Raw genomic sequence first — 18,328 nt, 5'->3', positions numbered from 1 at the left:
GTGATGGGTGTGCAGTGAGGTCTTAAAAAGCTACCTTTTACTGTTTGCCCGGAGGCTTCCTTTGGGAAGTGCAGGGCCCGAATCTCATTAAACTCTTAATAAAGACAGGGCATTTGGACCTGCTCTAAGCTCTCCTTGCTGGGTGGTGGGTGGCGCCCTCATTTAGTGGCTTTTTGGTTGCAAACTTTAAACTTGCACACATCCATTGCAGGAGGCCTCTGTCTAGACAGCCCGCGTGGCTGCCGATTGTACCTTGAACTTGACGTCCGATCGCATTGGCTCACAGCGCAGCCCTGCGGATGGGCAAGTGCCCGGGCATAAGACAATGCGTCTCGGTCACATCCGCCCGCGACCTTCTGTTTCCTCATAACATGGACGTGCCGCTTCTCGGGCCTGATTCGCAAAACATTTTCGATAAAGACAAACCGCCCCTCGCGGATTTGTGCAGTGTTTACGGTGCCGGATTTGCTAAAAAGAAACGTTGAATCCGAGACAAAGAAAAACGAGGCGTTCATACGGAGATTCGTTGCAGATTTGACTAAAGGAGTCTTCGGTGCATTCCTAGAGAGATGCTGCGGGTGAACACATGCGTGTGTTTCATTCTGGGTCGCCTGCGTTCCCACAGTGGCCTCTCTCGCAGGGGCGGCTTGTGATGCCGCACCTTCATAATTCGGATCTGAGCAGTGCCCTTAATGATGCTGGGAGTCCGAGCGTTGTCCGAAAATGCAACAGCTGGTGTTTTCTGAACTCCCGGGCATGTTTGAATAAGTGTGTGTGTATGTTTTGGGATCGCATGCTGCAATCTCTTTCCAACACCTAGCCGGATGCGGAACTCCCAGGGCACTTTAGTTGTGATCCAGATAACAATGGCCTTTATCCCTGCTGACAACGCCCTCCTTGCCGCTCGCCAAGCTCTGCTTTTGTTCTGAATCCTATATGTGCCGATAGTTAATCCATGCTTAAACCCAAATTACATACGTATAATAAATAAATAAAGGATGTATGTTTACATCAACAAGCAAACACCTCTCTTTCTCACTCTCTCTCCCGGGTGCGTGCGTGCATACAACATTCTGCGCAAACTCAACCAAACTATCGAACAAAGTACATAAAAATGCCCCTTCCAGTAAAGCGTTATTACTTGCAAAAGAATAACACATAATACGCGTACCTTCTGTAAGGTGCAACCGATATATATATATATATACACACACACACACACAGTTGCTTCTATTGTTTCACGCTGGGCTAGGGGGCTCAACAAAGTATCTCGTGTACCAACTTCAAGTCATTGCAGTATTGTTCTTCTTTGATGTGGAGTCCGCGTGTTTGAACATTTGGATATCCAAAATATGATATACTTTTTTTTGTGCAAAGTTTGGTGAGGATTCCTCCACGGGGAGCGGAGTTATAAGCCACTCAAAAAGTACTCTTCCTATGGGTTTAGCAACTTAACCATAACTCCACGCCCGTAGCGGGCTGTGTAATTTATATATATATATATATATATATATATATATATATATATATATATATATATATATTATCCTGATAGCCTATATATTAGTGTGTGTGTGTGTCTATGTATACATGTATAACCACAACGTTGGCATTGTGGGGGTTGTACTGAATTTGTAAAGAATGTGAAACATTGAGCGTATACTAAAGGCAATGAGACAGGTAGTCAGTGTGCGAGGTAGGGTGTGATATACAATAAGACCAGACTGGAGACACTGCAACACTCCACACCCCCCCCCCCCGACCCTACAAAAAGACCCTGTAGTGAGACTGAATGCCTGGAAATGCTTTGGCCGTGTGGGTGCAGCATGGCAAGAGGGGCTAGGCCGACCCATCTGCGCTGCGTTCCCTCGAAGGCTTGGTGCCGAATGTTTTGAAACATCTCGCGCTTTACCAATCAGCCTTTAAAAAAGGCACTCCCAGCACTATAGTGCATTATTCGACATAGGCAGACCCACGTTTTCCCCAATACTGAAAGAATAATGTTAAGGAAATAATCAATAAGTCTAGATCCAACAAATACAATACTCGGCGCAATAGTCCTGTCCTGGCAGAATTCACACCCCAGAGCGGGGGAAGAGCCTGGACGTCAGAGTGGCAAGAGGTGGCACACACACAAATATACACACTTCATCGTTTTCTGTCGGCCAAAAGCGTCTGCCATTGCCCTTTTCTTGCCTGCTTGCTCTGTTGCAATCAGTGGGTGTTGCCACTCGCCTTTAAGGGCTTCTGTGCGCCTGTGTTTTTGTAGTCTATGCCCTGGGAGAAGCCAATGGCTGCTCCCCTCTCCTGCCTTCCTATAAAGCCGGGGAGACCGTCGGAGCGGTGGAGAGGCGGCTTGGAAGGTGAACGGCAAACAGAGACAGGGAGGGGGAGGGGAGGTAGCAGAAGCCACCACGTGACCCCATGGACAGATTTATTGGACCCCGGATCCCTGCGGATCACGTGCCCCTGGCAGATTTCTTAATGAACTGGACCGGGAGGACCTGCCCTCCGCGGCTGCTGCGCATGCGCTCGAGCCTCTGCCACAATCATGCTGGGGGAAATTAGGTGTCTCTCTTTTGGGAAGTGGACTTTTTAAAGAGCAGGAGCAGATCATGCTATGACGAGCTCGGTGCTCTTGCACCCTCACTGGGCGGACCCCACCTTGATGTACGTGTACGAAGCCAGCCCGGATGAGAGGGAGCCGAAGAAAGCCCCAGCCATGGAGGGACTGACCGGGAACTGCCCCAGCAACCACTGCCGGGACTTCATGGCGCACCCCGCGCTGGGTCGTGGCCCCCAAGGGCCAGTGTACACGGACATCACCTCGCCCGAGGCAGCCCGCCAGTGCCCGCCACCCGCCGCCTCGTCCAACCCCACCCTGGGCTACGGCTATGCCCCCTTCGGGAGCAGCTACTACGGCTGCCGCCTCTCGCACTCCCACAACGTGAACTTGCAGCAGAAGCCCTGCTCCTACCAGGAGCCCTCGGGCTCCCTGCCCGCCGAGGACCTGCCCAGCCGGGCCAAAGAGTTCGCTTTCTACCCCAGCTTCGCAGGCTCCTACCAAGCGGTGCCCGGCTACCTGGACATGTCGGTGGTGCCGGGAATCAGCGGGCACCCGGAGCCACGGCACGACGCGCTCATCCCCATGGACGGCTACCAGCACTGGACGCTCTCCAACGGCTGGGACGGACAGGTCTACTGCCCCAAGGAGCAGAACCAGGCAGGGCACCTCTGGAAGTCGCCTTTCCCAGGTAGGGCGGCCGAGCAGCCCCCGCACACGTCTTGCCCCCCGGCTGTTGCTCACCCGGGCACGGCGAAGTCTGACTGCCTCTGCGTTTGGGTCTGGCTGTCTCTTTCTGTCTATCGGGGTGTCTGGCGAATCCCTGTGCCCTTTCTCGCGGGCGCGTGTCCGTGTGTCTTCGCGCTGTCCCTGCCTCTAGGCACCTTTCTACCTGTCTCTATCCTTCTTATTGTACTTCAGTTTCCATCAATGCCCTCCTGTGGGCAGTGAACTATCTGTCCATCCCTCCGCCTATATAGCTACCTATCGCTCTTTCTACTTTATTTTACGCTGTGTCTGTGGGTCTGTCCGTCCCTTTCCTTCGCGTGCAGTCGGTCCATTGCTCGATTGATCCATCTCTCCATCCCTGTCGCTCTCATTGTCCGTCCTGTCTCCGTCGCCCCCCTCAGCAGGTCATTTCTTTGAACATCTGCACAGGCTGCAGTGCCATTGCAGCGCCATGTTTGCTTGGGCAGTACCTGGGTCGATGAGCTCCTTTGCCCGGGAGGCGCTACCCGGGCTGACATCCAGTTGCGAGTTCCGCAGAGCAGGTTGTTAGGGGTGTCAGCGACCCATTTAATCGTAAATCGGGCGGTAGAGGGGCAGATCGCACACCACACACGTGTGTGCTATGTGTGGGCTAACAGGTCGGGTCGCTGAAAATGTCCCAGCCACCATGTCGTCCTTTCGGATCAGAAGTCCACCTTATACCCACTGGAGGGGTCCCCTCCATTCAAGATAGGCTTGTATTTAGGAAGTCACGGTTCAGAGACACTGCTGCAAAGCCATTAGTGAGGGGCAGCAGTGTCCACCCCTGGCCCCCCAAAAAACACCACTTAGCATTGCAGCCCATGCGCATGCCGCTGAACTTGACCGAGTATAGCGGGGTGCTGCGTCGCTGCGGGCTGTGCTGTCCTGTCCTGGCAGGATCCCGTGACATAGCAGTTCCTGGCTCATGTTACACACAACAAGGAGCAGTGGACAGAAATTTAGCACAATGCACCCCCGCAAGAGCGTATGCATGGTCTACCCCTCTGTGGGGGGTGCAGGTAGCTGACCAATAGCAATGGACACGTATTAGCAACGTGTAAGAAAAACAATAATATACACATTCTGCTCGATTTCCTTTGCACATGCATTCGTGCTCTATTTAAGGTTAGTGTGAAACACCAGGCTAGATGAGTGTGCAGAAGGGGAGGGCGGAAAATGCGCAAACATTGACGGTCCGCTACATGTATACGCGTATGAATGAACCCGCCCGTGTGTGCATAAACACCCCACCCCCCTCCACATACATCAATCTGATCATGTATATAATGCAAACCCGCATGCCCGCGACTTACCTGAAATAATTCACTAGCATGCCAACATTCCTATGAAAAACATTTCGAACTATCGATCTCTATCGATAAACCTATTTCTCTCTCTAGCTCTCTGATTCCCCATCGTCCTACCTGTCTACTATCCATCTTCCAATCTATCTCTATATGTGTCTGCCTATCGCTATGTATTTCTATTCTCTCTCTCTCTCTCTCTCTCTCTCTCTCTCTCTCTCTCTCTCTCTCTCTCTCTCTCTCTCTCACACGCGCACACTCACGCGCACACACACACACACACGTGTTCATGTGTATAGCCATGTTTATTTTCGAATATATGTGCGCGCTGAGGTATAATATACACTGACAAAAGCTCGCCCTCTGTTGCGGGGAAGACCCGCAGCTTGTCAGAACATGAACCCGCAAAACCGCCGCTCTTTAAGGGCCAGTGGCGCGTCTATATTCCAGGATACACAGCGACTAACAGGCGCAACGCATGGCGGTAAGTAACGCCATGCAAAATACACGTATGTGTCTTGCTAGTAACATTCTATGCGCGTGCTTACCTGCTCGGAATAGTACTTGCGCGCACTCACACTCACACACGCGAGTGTTTGCACACACACATATGTGAGCGCTGGTAATATTTCATTTTACATGCGGTTGGGGGACACGTGTGTTGGGGATCAGGTACTCATATGCTCTGGGTATGTTATGTTGCTGGGATTTATAGCGCACACTGCTGACAATTGCATAGTCTCCAAGCACTCACACCAATACTACTATATACATGTATGTAGACATGTTCTTGCCAGAGCACATACGTGTGGATGCTGGTTTTTAAACCTTATTACATTGGATTTAATATTCTACCTACATGCTGGGGTGCTTGCATGCCTGGGTGCTGGATTTAATATTATAAGCACATGCGTGACCCCTGCTTTAACGTTCTATCGATATGGATGTGTTCTGGCACTAACATGCCAATGTACATGTGCGGGTGCTGGTTTTAATATTCTTTGTACATGTTCCGGTGTTACTAATGTTCTATATACATTAATATTATATATATATATATATATATATATATATATATATATATATATATATATGTACACGCGTGTATGTGGTGGTGCTGACACTGATAGTCTCTCTCTCGCTCTCTCTCGCTCTCTATACATATATATATATACATATATATGTGTGTGTGGCTGCTGCCATTGACATGTCTATGTGCATGTGTGGTTGCTGGTTTTAATGATCTGTGTACCCGTGTGCGGTCTGCTCTTAATAGTATATATACATGTGTCTGTGCTGGTACTAATATCCTGCATACCTGCCCGCTGGCATTAACATTTCAAAATACATGAGTGTTGTCCTGGTTTAAAGTTCTGTGTGCGCACGCGAACTGCTCGTAACATTGGATATCCATGTGTGCATGCTGGCTTGCATTTTCAAAGTACACGCCTGCGAGCTGCTCCTAGTATTCAACATGCTGCTGCTTTTATTCAAAAGCGTGTTGCTTTTAACATTCTATGGACACGTGTGTGTGTGTGCTTTTGTTGGTATTATATACACATGTGTGCGTGCTGCTTTTAAGAATCTATGGTCACGTGTGTGTGCTTCTCCTGGTAGTCTATACACATGCGTGCGTACTGACACTAACATGTCTATCTAGGTGAGTGATGTTTTTAATATTCTGTGCGCTCGTGTGTGTGCTGCTACTACGGCTCGGTGGTTCTCGGCTCCTTAAACCTCCCACAGACTCCCTCGCTCCTTTCAAGGCCAAGGGTCACGTTTCCAAGGGGCCTTCTGTGCAGCAAAGGCTGGCACGGCATTCCGAGGAGAGCGCGCACGGCGCGGCCGCTCCTTCTCGTCTTCTTTTTTGCTGTAAATGAAGTGGTTGGAGACACTCACAACGATGCAGCTTACATTCCTGGAATAAACACTACCTAGTATTTTTTTCCGCCAAATGTCCCTTTATTTTATAATGTGTACATGACGGCGTTGCGCCCAACTAGCAGTGCACGCTCGTCGCCTTGCACACGGCTAATTATTTGAGCGTGTTCTTTCTGTATCTGTCCCCTCGCTGGCCATGTTCAAGGGGTGACTGGCCCTGGCCGGAAGCATGCCCCTTGCAGTGCCCAATCCACTGTACCGGGTCCGCCATGCCCCTTCTGTGGTGCGTTGCTGACCAGGACCGGCGGCCTGGCGTGGAAGCCGCCTTGTGCGCGCGCTTGCATGCCACGTATCACGTTTTCGCCGGTGGGTTTGCAAAGGCCACTGTTTATTGTTTCTACAGTGTCCCTAAAGAAGCATGCCGTGCGGCAACGCGTAAGAGGGCGGCGAGGTCTTGGGAAGCAGCCGGGATTCTTCGAGCCTTGCCCTGTGGAGCCTGCCGCGCGCGTGTTGGTGGAACTGTCGAGCCTCTATGGCTTGCGGGGGGGCTGAGAATATGGGTGGCAATAGCAGTGTGGCTTGCACCCCTCTTATAGAGTCCATCTTCTCGGCCTAGCTCCTTGTCTATCCGTGACCCTGTGCACCAGGCCTTTCTGTCTCGCTACCAGTCCCGCATCTCGTGTCTGCTTTCCCACGTCGTCCAATCTGTTTTAGCAAAGGGGCTTTCAATGAGTGCATCTCATTGAACACGTTTGCGTTTAATCAGGCCTTCACGTGTTCGCATTTGTATCTGGCGAGCTCGATATGTATGGGCCTGATTCACAATGCATTTATCAAATGCACTTTCCTGTTGAAAAAAGCTTTTGGAAATTAGGTCCTATCTGCCGCCTTATGCCTCTGCTCCCCCTCTAATCTCAGGTGTGTGTGTGTATATGTATATATATATATATATATATATGACAGAGAGAGAAAGCAAGCGCATGGGGCCTGATTACCAAAGAATGAGGCTTCTAGTATGTATGTGACCGTGTGTATATATGCGTACAGACACATATATACACATATATGAAGAAAGAGGGAGCGAGAGGGAGGGAGAAACAAGCGTGGTGGTGGTGTGTGTGTGTGTGTGCGCTCCGTTATTGTATGCGCCGATCTATCTGGAGATCTCGCCATCTTTCATACAGAGACTTTCTATCTGCCGCCATATATCCCTGCGCTTCCTGTCTCACCCTATCTCCAGTTCTCTGCCAATCTCTCTCTCTCTCTCTGTATATATACACCCATCTCCCTCTGCCCTGTCTCATAAAGATAGATAGACAGATAGATAGGTGTTTGCATTAAGTGCGATTTGATGAAAATCAAACCGTTTGCACATTTATATATCATTAAATAATTCATATAAACAACACAATTCACACCAAGATAGTAAAAAAGAAAACGTGCATTATACAAATTCATCAGTATGATACACTCACATTACAATCCCTTAACTCAATCTTATATTATTTAGATTACCAATACACCCCATGCCTGCGTATGTATATATTACATGTATGGAGAGGTTTCCGATGATATCCCATGGTGTGAATTTAGCGTTAACCAACAGAATACTTTAGGCTAGGAGCAGAACTATAACACAATATATATATATATATATATATATACATATATATATATATATATATATATTAGGAACGACTGGGGAAAAACCATGTCACTGTCTGCGCACTCCCAGCGCTCTTTCTTCTCCAACAGAAGAACACACAGTCACTTTGTCGGTTATTTCCAAACGTTTTTAAAATAAATTGCACCTCTTGTCGTCAAACAGGCCAGTATGCAAAACAATACAAAGCAACGGACGCGTTTCGACTAACAGTGTATATATATATATATATTTATATATATATACGCATATATATGTGATGTATTACATTTAATAGTAGAAGCGTACATTCTAATGGCCCACTAAAACGAATAGTGCATACAAATAAAATTATTATAAATGTCTATAGTAAAAGCTTGTCTATTTTCAAATAGTATATGTAAAGCTAATTTGCAGTCCATTGTCACATTCCCTTCTTTATTAGAGCACAGCTTCCGAAGCTGGACTGTTGCTAAGCATGAGGGCACCATCTCCACAGCCTTCACACATTAGAGCCGAAAAGCCCCTCTTGCGACGTGCAGGCCCACAGGCAGAAGAAAGTCACTGAAAGATCCACAGCTATAGGTGCACCCAGTCTATAGCCGTGTTCACTCAGCAAATGCAGTCAGGACGCAATGTCGCCTAGCGGAGGATTCAACTCATTTCTGTTTACAAAAATCTGTGGTCTATTATAATCATCGGACACTGTGGACACAACAGATCGACCCCACACATACACACAGGTGCATCACACCTTTATTTATTTTAGGTGAATTTAAGAATAAACTGCAGCGCGAAAGGAGTAGAGAAAGGAAAGGGATGGGATCCTGTTTTCAGCTGTTCAGCTGTATATATATATATAGAGAGAGAGAGAGAGAGAGAGAGAGAGAGAGAGAGGGAGAGAGAGAGGGGGAGAGAGAGAGAGAGAGAAAACTCAGCACGGTGTGTGTGTGTGTTAAGGGAGCATATGTTGTTATTATCTGATATGTATGCTCTATCAGTTTTTCTCAGCCAGCCATGCCTACAAATACCTACATAAAAAAGGCATGTGTAGGGGCACCTACAGTCGAGATTGATTGCTTCTTGCACATGTTTGATAATGACAAGTATACAAATGTTTTTTTTTTAAAAAAGTATTAGTGTTTGGTTTATTACAAACCTTTCAAAATTATTTCAAAATACATTATGTTCCATACTCATGAAAGAACGAAACATAGAAGGCAATATATACATTATCCTTATGCATGTAAATAAAACGCATCCAGATCCTTTATCTCTAAAATTCAATTTCTTAAAACTTCTTTTAAAAATCTGGTAATAGCAATAATGAGTGGTACTGAAATTCCATCATGTGTTCTATACCACTGGGCATGCATTAAGACCCGTATTACATCACTTACAAACAGAGTAAAACCCGCCAAGTCTGCAGCCACCAAATTAGGGCAGAGCAATGACGGGTGTTGTAGGATCCCTCTTCATTTACTGACTCGCGGAACGGATGGCGCATGCTCTCTCTGTGTTTACGCGATCTTCTGCCCATGGTTTGGCGAGCCGGGTATACATTCAGCGGAAATCTTAATCATTAACCATTGTTGCCAGGCTAACCCCACCTCTAGCACAACACTCGCATAGATTTAAAAATGGAGCCTTACTTGTGTCCTATCCCAACCATCCAGTTAAAGTTTCTTGTTTACCTTATTCGGGTTTGTTATACAAAGGGTTGGATTCACATTTAGAGACCACAGCATGTTTTCTCATCTCATAACCCATTCTGTGAGGTTCCGAAGCCGCATTTCTCTATGTCTCTAAAATATCCACAAAGAAGGAATATTTAGGGGGTGCTAACACCTTGGAATACGGCTGCAAAGTTCCCCAAACCGCCATCACGTGGAATTATAACAATCCCATTCCCTATCTTATAAAAGCAATCAGGACACATTTGGGCAGCGATACAGTTGCTCTCCAAATAAAGCCCTATGTTCTACCCAGGACTGAACTATCAATACTAGGGTTCAAATTCAACCCATGAGTTCACCCCGGAACTACCGTTTGCTTATAGAATTTTACTGCCGGAGTAAGTGGAAAACTACAGTACGGCCATACATTTGTTTTTCAACTGGGATATATATGGGATAAGTATACACATGTTGCCTGTGAGATCAATGTTATTACTTTCATCCCAATATAGTGAAATCTTCCTTTTGAAAGATCCAGTACTACTGTTAGCCACCACGTGCTTCATGCTTTGCTATAAGCGAAATTCAGCGCGAAGAGTGGGAAAGAAAAGTACCACCATATACTAAAGAGCGTGTGATTTAAAGATGCCTCGTATGGACTTCTTAATGCATACCTGCAAGGCATGCCAACAGTCCTTATATTTCACAAATGCAATACACATGATGTCTGTTTAAATAAAGTGCTGCTTGCTGGTTTCCTACTGCTTCTGAGTGCTACAGTATATTATTAAAACCCATTTGCTCTCTTTATGCAAGTGTGTGTGTGTTTAATATATATGTCCATATGCCCACGAAAACGAGTGTGCAATAAATACTGAGCAGGTGGGCACTGCTAGGCGCAGGAGAAAGAGCTCTCACTGCAAGTGCGCTAATTAAGCTCTCTAGAACTTCATTTTTAGTTTAAAAACAAAATAAACTGACGTTTGCCACAGCTTAATCATGGCAGGAACAAGCGAAATATGGTAATCTGCTTCAAATCCCCTTTAGTTCACACTTCATTTCCTATAAACCCATGGCAAAAAATGTAGTTTTTCATAGCTGCCATGAAAAAAAGACTTCAAAACACTAACTCCATCAAAGTCACAGCGCTTGGTAGTAATCACTTGTTATCACGCGTAATCAACAATCTCCTCCTTCCTATCAGGTCAGAAAAGAATTACACAAGCTTTTTTAGAAAACTCAAGACCCACCTCTTCAAATAACCCACTGCGTACCAGACCAAACCCCAACTACATACTTGAGCAAATTGTCCCGTGATTACATGTTTTGTACCAACTTTCTATATGTAAGCGCCCTGATGCTTGCGAGCGTCCAGCGCTATATAAATAAATAAATACAAATACATAAATACCATCGTCAAAAAGTGACAGTGCTTACGTGCAAAATAGCTACATTAATGACAATGAAGTGCACATGTACATATATATATTCGACACAAAGTGTGAAGGCAGATGCTATATGCATTGTATCTGCATAATATAAGGAGTACTGGTGAGCACCATCTTCTTGTATAGATGCAGAGGGCCTGAGTTACAAAAGCCTTTTCCGGTGGGAAACTCCTTTAGAAAACGGTTTGTAGATCAGGCCCATAGTATATATACATACCGAGAGACAGGGGCGGGGGGGCCAAGGGACGGAGAGACAATAGATTAGGCTATTTCAGTTACCAATGATGTGTGTGTGTATACACACGCATTAATTTAATTTGGCTCCAGGAATGAACGCATTCTGGTGCAGAGTGAAGGCATATACTCCCATTATTTGGACAGATGAGGTTTTATGTTGCAATAAGCCCCACTTGCACATATATAGGGCATCTGTGCAGTAATTGTAATTGGTTATTTGTAACAAGCGTAATACCAGAGGTTTCTAAGTGCGGACCCGGGATCAAACCTGTGTTGCTCTGCGTCCTTGAGTGAGTTGCCCCTGAGCTATACTCCTGAGTAAACCAAGAGGAGCACTGAGCTATCCTCCTGAGTAAACCAAGAGGGGCATGCGGCAGAGCAACAGGACTTGGGGCCTGATTTACAAAATTGTTTTAACATGGAAAGTCCCATAGAAAAATCAACAAGGGGCCTGGCTCTCAGTTGAAGTGTGCAGAGGGAAACAGATTATATTGCTTAAAATGACATTATACAAATATCTTAAATCAAACAATTCTGATGCATTCGATACGCAATTCTATATGTAAAACACCATGACAACTATTTCATCAGGTATGTATTCTAAAACGACCACTCATACTCACCACTCCTCATACCAAAAATTCATAGTGCGTCTGGTAAAAACATTAGATAGTAAAACCGAAAGAAATTAAACACTTGGTTATATATATAACCAAGTGTAAATGTAAAAAGTTTTTGTTTATTTTACTTATAAAGCACACCTAACCCAGGGGTATCTGGGCGCATTTATAGTTACATGGTTACTTGTGTATTTTTCAAGTTTACAGAGGTTATATAGGCATTTTAAACAATTTACACACATTTTACATATTTTACACATCGTTACATATTTTATGTAGAAACACACTGTATTGTGTGCAGCAAATCCCATTGAAAACATTTGTGTAAATCAAGCCCTTGGTGTGTTCTGGGCTGCCCTTTGGGTTTGCTGTGTGCTTGTTATAAGGCCTGTGTGTTTGATTGTGTTTTTCAAAGAAGGGGTTGCTGGCTTGTGCACAGAGACAGGTGTCCATCGTGTTTCCTGGTTCGGATCTCATGGTCAGTGCTATGCGTGTGCATGTGAAGGTATATATAATCTGGGTACTTATTAATGTGAGCGTCTGCACACATAGCTGCAGTTTATCCAGCTCTCTCGTCTGAGCCTGCACGCTAGGCCTCTCTTTCTCGCCCAGTTCCTTCTCTCGTTTGTGCCCAGGTCTCACCGCCTAAACTTGGAACACAGGGACCCATCCTCGATCACGTCCACCTGCACGTGCTAACGTTAATTCCCCGAGTGTATGGGCCCTCGAATCAATGCGTTAGATACATTCATGCTCTACGAGCTACAGCGCCCCCTGCTGGTGTTTTTGTTTGGAGCCAGGAAGGAGCTGCCATAGGTGGGCGCTGGGGTGGCCATTTGCAAGCGCGTTCCTCGGCCTCGGAGCGGGGTTCGCGGTAAAGGGGCCCAGGTGAAGGCCTTGGTGTGAAGGCGATCCTCCTTTCGAACTGCGGTGTCTTGATGGCTGTAAGGCAGGCTGTGGTTGCCGGACGCGAGGGCTTGTTTACAGGGGGGGGGAGGGGAGGGGGTTCCAGGAACGTGTAAAGTTGCTGTGTCTGTGCTTGTCGCTGACCCTCTCTCCTTTCCCCCCACAGACGTGGTGCCCCTGCAGCCCGAGGTGAGCAGCTACCGCCGCGGCCGAAAAAAGCGCGTCCCCTACACCAAGGTGCAGCTCAAGGAGCTGGAGAAGGAGTACGCGGCCAGCAAGTTCATCACCAAAGAGAAGCGGCGGCGGATCTCGGCGGCCACCAGCCTGTCCGAGCGCCAGGTCACCATCTGGTTCCAGAACCGCCGCGTCAAGGAGAAGAAAGTGGTGACCAAGACGAAAAGCCCCCACCTGCACCCTACCTGACGGCCTCGCGCAGCCCGCCCAGTATTTATCGCACCCGTCGCTGCGCCACGGGAGGCCTGGAAAGGCCAACGAACACTGGAAAGGAAACACTTCGCGCAAAGACACACACATTTGTATTGGCTTTATACATGGCCCCCCCGCGCGCCCCCGTGACTTCACAGTGACGCCCGAAACACCTATATTATCCTTACCTTGTGCATATTTAAGCAAACACAAAATGGACGGAAAGGGTTAAGCCTGCTATGTAAAAAGATTCCCTCGATGTGTATGTGGATGGGGAGCGAGTGGACGGAAGGGGCCACTGTGTAAATGTGCCACTGGCCGTAGGAATGTTTCCTCTTTTGATTGGGTCATGCGGACAATGTATATACGTCGTAGGCATTAAAACATTCACATCAAATCACCTTTATTTTTTGGTTGGGTTGGTTATCATTTTATGTTTTTTTTTCATCTATGGACAAGAAACATTTAAGGCAACTGCAAGAGACTATTTCCAAGAATCCCCTTTTGCCCACTGAGTCTAAACTCAACGTTAGCCACAAGGCCCCCGAGGACACGCGCCTGTTCCGCGTCATAAGGAGGCTCATCGGAGCTTACACAGGATTGACTGTAAGGAGAAACATACCCGGAAGAAAACCGGGAAACCTGTTTCCGTCGAGCAAAAATTAGACCAATTATTACGTAATTGGGGACTCTTAAAAGGCATATATACAGTACTTGGCATTCGTTTCAAGAAGTGTAGCTTCGACAACGCTTTAGGGGTGGGCAAGTGGCGCTGCTCATAGGACACCCTGACCCTATGCTAACGTTACAGTCGCCAATGTATGTGCATTGCATTCTATAAACAGGTCTCGTTCTCAAAATAAATGTACAATGTGAATGTGATTTCCCCTGCTGAATACCTGATTGTGTACTCCGACCGCGCAGACATATGCACGGAAGCCAGCTGCCTTCACAAGGTTCAACTATGTGTGTACACTGTTTCCTTTTACTGACAGAACGCAGGCGCATAGTCATGTATGCAGGAGGCCACCGACATGTGCGAGCGATATGGGAGAACTTTCACAATGCAGATGTGAATGCATGCCCAGGCAGGCTCGGACTGGCCTACAGGGCAATAGGGCAATGCCCGAACCAGAAAACGCAAAAAATGCTCGTGTGGGCCAGTTTTTGGGGTCAAAGTGGGCCCGTCTTTTGGCCATTGTGGGTTAGTTTGAGTTACTTCAGTATGTGGCTAGTAGTTTTGACCAGTGTTGCTGAATAAATATTCTTAAAATTCACAATTTGCATCACGTTATCAAAAAACTCCTATTGAAACAGTCTGTGACAAAAGGAATGAATTGCCATTTTCAATTGTGGGCCACTTTTTCATTGGTGCCCGAGACAGTTTTATGCCCCAGTCTAACCCTGTGTTCAAGCATACGCTGCTGTCACGTGTAGAGCTACACGCACACTGACCTGCACAGGCAACACACACAGCCACTTCTCTTGGGCACTCTCTCTTTTTACGTTTTCGGAGTGTGTGCACAGTGCGAGTATACAATAAATAATGGTTGTCCACCACAAAGTACATGAGGCATACACTTCCGGGAAAAGTCAAAGGTTGTTTCATTGCTTCTTGAATTGTGCATATTCCTCCCTGTTGGTTGTTGATGTAGATCAGAGGCCATTCCGCGTGAGGCACAATGAGCCTGATTTACAGAAACGTATAATGGTGCAATCCCATTGGAAAACGCTCTGTCAATCAGGCCCAATATGTTTGCTTTATACAAGAAGACCTGCACTACTTTATGGGGTAAAAACATATGCGTGATTATAAATTATCACAATGTGTCACCACCATCACTGCCCCTGTTGTAGATCAAATGCCAAGCCTTTGCTCCAGTAAAATGTCTTCCTCTATAGGACAGTGCTATTTTGAACATAGCATTTTCCAACCCAAGACACCCAGTTCTATAAGTTTACATATCTTTGAAAGAGATCAATGATCGCATTAGTAGTCTGAATGGAACATTGGTTGTACCCCAGCAGATCATCTCTCTTGAAAGTTACAAGCTATAGTTCCCAGCATATAGCCACCATTTCCAGGGAAATCTGATGACTCACACCATGAATGCCCACGCACCCCTTAGCCACATCTTTTCAAAGACTGTCCCCCCCACCCCACGCAACCCATGGTTGCCCATACTATTTTATTTTTAAAATTCATGTGTTCCTTCTTCACGGTTGTTCAATGATGGGACCACTAAATACAGTTAGAATTCAGTTGACATTGAAAGTGGTCTCTCGCTTCCCTGCTATTACCGGGATCTTTCTTTTTTATTCCGACACTTCTGAGGTGGTTATTTACTGATTCTACAATTCTATGCACCCGATTTACAAAATCTTTGTTCAATTGGAAAATGCTGTTGAAAACTGTGTTGTAAATAAGGCCCTAAATCTTTTCTTTAAACATTTTTGTGCACAGCAGGTATCATGTTTGCACTCCGAAGACATTCCATTTGGACCATTATCTTATTTACCAGTGTACGCTCATGGGTAGCAGCCCTGGTCCTAACAGCCTTCAAGCCTGCATTTGCATGCTATATGAGCTTTTAGATGTGCCATAACCCTGCTTACCAACACTTGTTTTCATTCAATGGCCTGCACCTGAAACTGAAATATACACGTCCAAATAAATAAGTAATTTATGTTGAGAGTACTGTGCTAGCCAAATATAGTTTTCCTCTTTCTCAGGCAGAATAACTGCTTCATTAAGAATTGGTCAGAGGTCGTTATAATTGTAGACCACAAGACATGTAATCTTGAGTAAGATGACCCACTGGCTGTACAAATATACAAACACATGCGCACAATATCCCCTGCCTCCACAAGTTACTCATCATGCTGCCTATACAATTAGCATCTGGTGTCTCAGGGTGAAAAATGGAACTTGAGTAGTTAGATTTATCCAATTGAATAGTCACAATCACGAAATGTATGTGTTATTTGTACCCTACCCAATGTCATACATATATATGTATATATATATATATATATATATATATTAATATAAAACGAATAATACATTGAAGGTTAGGTTACGTTTTGAAGGGTTCTCAAGGCATAGGGATGGACACTGGATTGAGGCAAGGATGTGTACTTGCTCCCACTCTTTTCAGTGTATACGTGACCTATCTTGAGTTGGCATTTAAGGATGTCTCTGTTTTTCTTCCCAAAATAGGCACTACTGAAATTGGTTGGTTGGCCTACCCTGATGATTTTATTTTCTGGATGCTACACCCATAGGTCTGCAAACACGCCTATCTTGTATAGAGAAGATACAGCGATCAATAACCTTTTAGTGAACCCTACGAAATTGCATATCATTGCGTTAAAGACAGTGGTTAAATGGAACTTCAAATGACACATAAATGGAAATGAGATTGGGATTATGGATAACATTACATATTTGGGATTTACATTTCCAATTAAGAAGCACCTCTCTAGTGGAGGGAAAACTGCAATAAAAAATGAAGGCGTGCATTGTGCAGATGAAAGTAATTCAGGGAAAGTTCTGTTATTCTTATTTACCTCCCTTGATAGAATTTTGTGGGTCCAAAGTAACCCCATCGATATTATATGGTCTTGAGCTGTTGCCCAATAGGATCAGGAAATGGCTACACATACGGAAGGGGAACATCTGGCGTACAGTATTACAATTGCCTTTGTCCCTATAGGACCAATCGGGATTGAATTAGGCCTTGAGCCTGTTTATTTAAAGTAAATAAACTGTGCCTATATTTTAACATCAGAAGACAGAAGGTACATAATGTTTATGCTGAATTGGTAAGCCATACATAGGGAAATTGGGCATATCACTGCACACTTTTATGAAAGGATGTGAGGAATTTTTACTGGAGGCAGATATAAACTTGGAATGGCCCGAACCAGTAATTATTAAGAAACGAAAGGAGTGGGACCATATTGAGACGTTGACTAACCTCTATACATTAAAATTGTATAAGCAGTACTTAAAGAATGCAGTTGTAGGTTTCAATGGGGCTTCTCCTTTAACCTATGTTTGTAAAGCTCCCTCAAAGGATTATTGGACATGGCTTTTTAGTTTTAGATTAAACTGTCTGTATTCGCTAGAAGTGGCGGGTCCGAGGTTAGGCTTGCCAGCCAACCAACAGGAAAAGTAGGCTAAGGAAGAGTGATGATGTTGAGTCCCTGCACCATTTGGTGTTACAATGTGAGAATCTATCATCAAGGCACATATTTTGTTTTAGCCATTTTATATATTCAAGTTTGGCTGTTTTTAGTGGAAATTTATGGAGACGGCTCTTGGGCACTAACTATACATCACTGTCTATCACACTGTACGCATTCCTAAAAGAAATCTTTGGACTATTAGTCAATATTTCTGTGCAAACCAAACTATTATTAAGTTTAGGAGAGTGAGAACATTTATTAATTGTATTCGATGTTAAAAAAGTTGACGTCTACATATTTTTCTTTTATCTAATCAATGTTATAATGGATCTGTATTTAATAATTGTTATTGTAATATTTTAACCATACTATTGTTCTCTTTTGTAATGGACTGTGATCTGATATGAATTTATGAAAAGTTTTAATATAAAAACCAAAACACAACATAAAAATAAATAAATGATTAAATGTAGAAACCCTTTAAAAATCAAGAGTTGCGGATAATCTCACAAAAGTGTTTAGTCTGCTAAGAGTATGCAGAATATAGTTACAAACACTAACTCCATACCACTACAGATCTTAACACTCATTCAAACTATAGCATTGATGTAACATGCCTAATACTTGAAGTGAGTGTTAAGGTTGGATTTCTAGTGGTATGGAGTGAGTATTCTTACTTCAGAC

At 45.1% G+C, this 18,328-nt stretch overlaps 1 protein-coding gene across 1 annotated transcript; it reads left to right on the top strand.

Annotated features, from left to right (window-relative positions):
- The first annotated feature begins 2,345 nt into the window (after positions 1-2,345).
- HOXC13 (homeobox C13) lies at positions 2,346-14,335 on the top strand. Its single transcript, XM_069653273.1, has 2 exons — positions 2,346-3,254; positions 13,194-14,335. The coding sequence occupies exons 1-2, from the start codon at positions 2,621-2,623 to the stop codon at positions 13,448-13,450; spliced, it is 891 nt and encodes a 296-aa protein (XP_069509374.1). The 5' UTR covers positions 2,346-2,620; the 3' UTR covers positions 13,451-14,335.
- Positions 14,336-18,328: the final 3,993 nt, after the last annotated feature.

The sequence above is a fragment of the Ambystoma mexicanum genome, chromosome 3q, assembly GCF_040938575.1.
Source record: "Ambystoma mexicanum isolate Mex_15411 chromosome 3q, UKY_AmexF1_1, whole genome shotgun sequence".
In the NCBI taxonomy this organism is placed as follows: Eukaryota; Metazoa; Chordata; class Amphibia; order Caudata; family Ambystomatidae; genus Ambystoma; species Ambystoma mexicanum.
This window is presented reverse-complemented; position numbering and strand designations above follow the sequence as displayed.

Bases quoted from the DNA above. Each gene is read 5' to 3' on its own strand.
- HOXC13 (XM_069653273.1), top strand. From the start codon at position 2,621: ATGACGAGCTCGGTGCTCTTGCACCCTCACTGGGCGGACCCCACCTTG. The intron at 3,255-13,193 runs GTAGGGCGGCCG...TTCCCCCCACAG, and splicing joins CTGGAAGTCGCCTTTCCCAG to ACGTGGTGCCCCTGCAGCCC.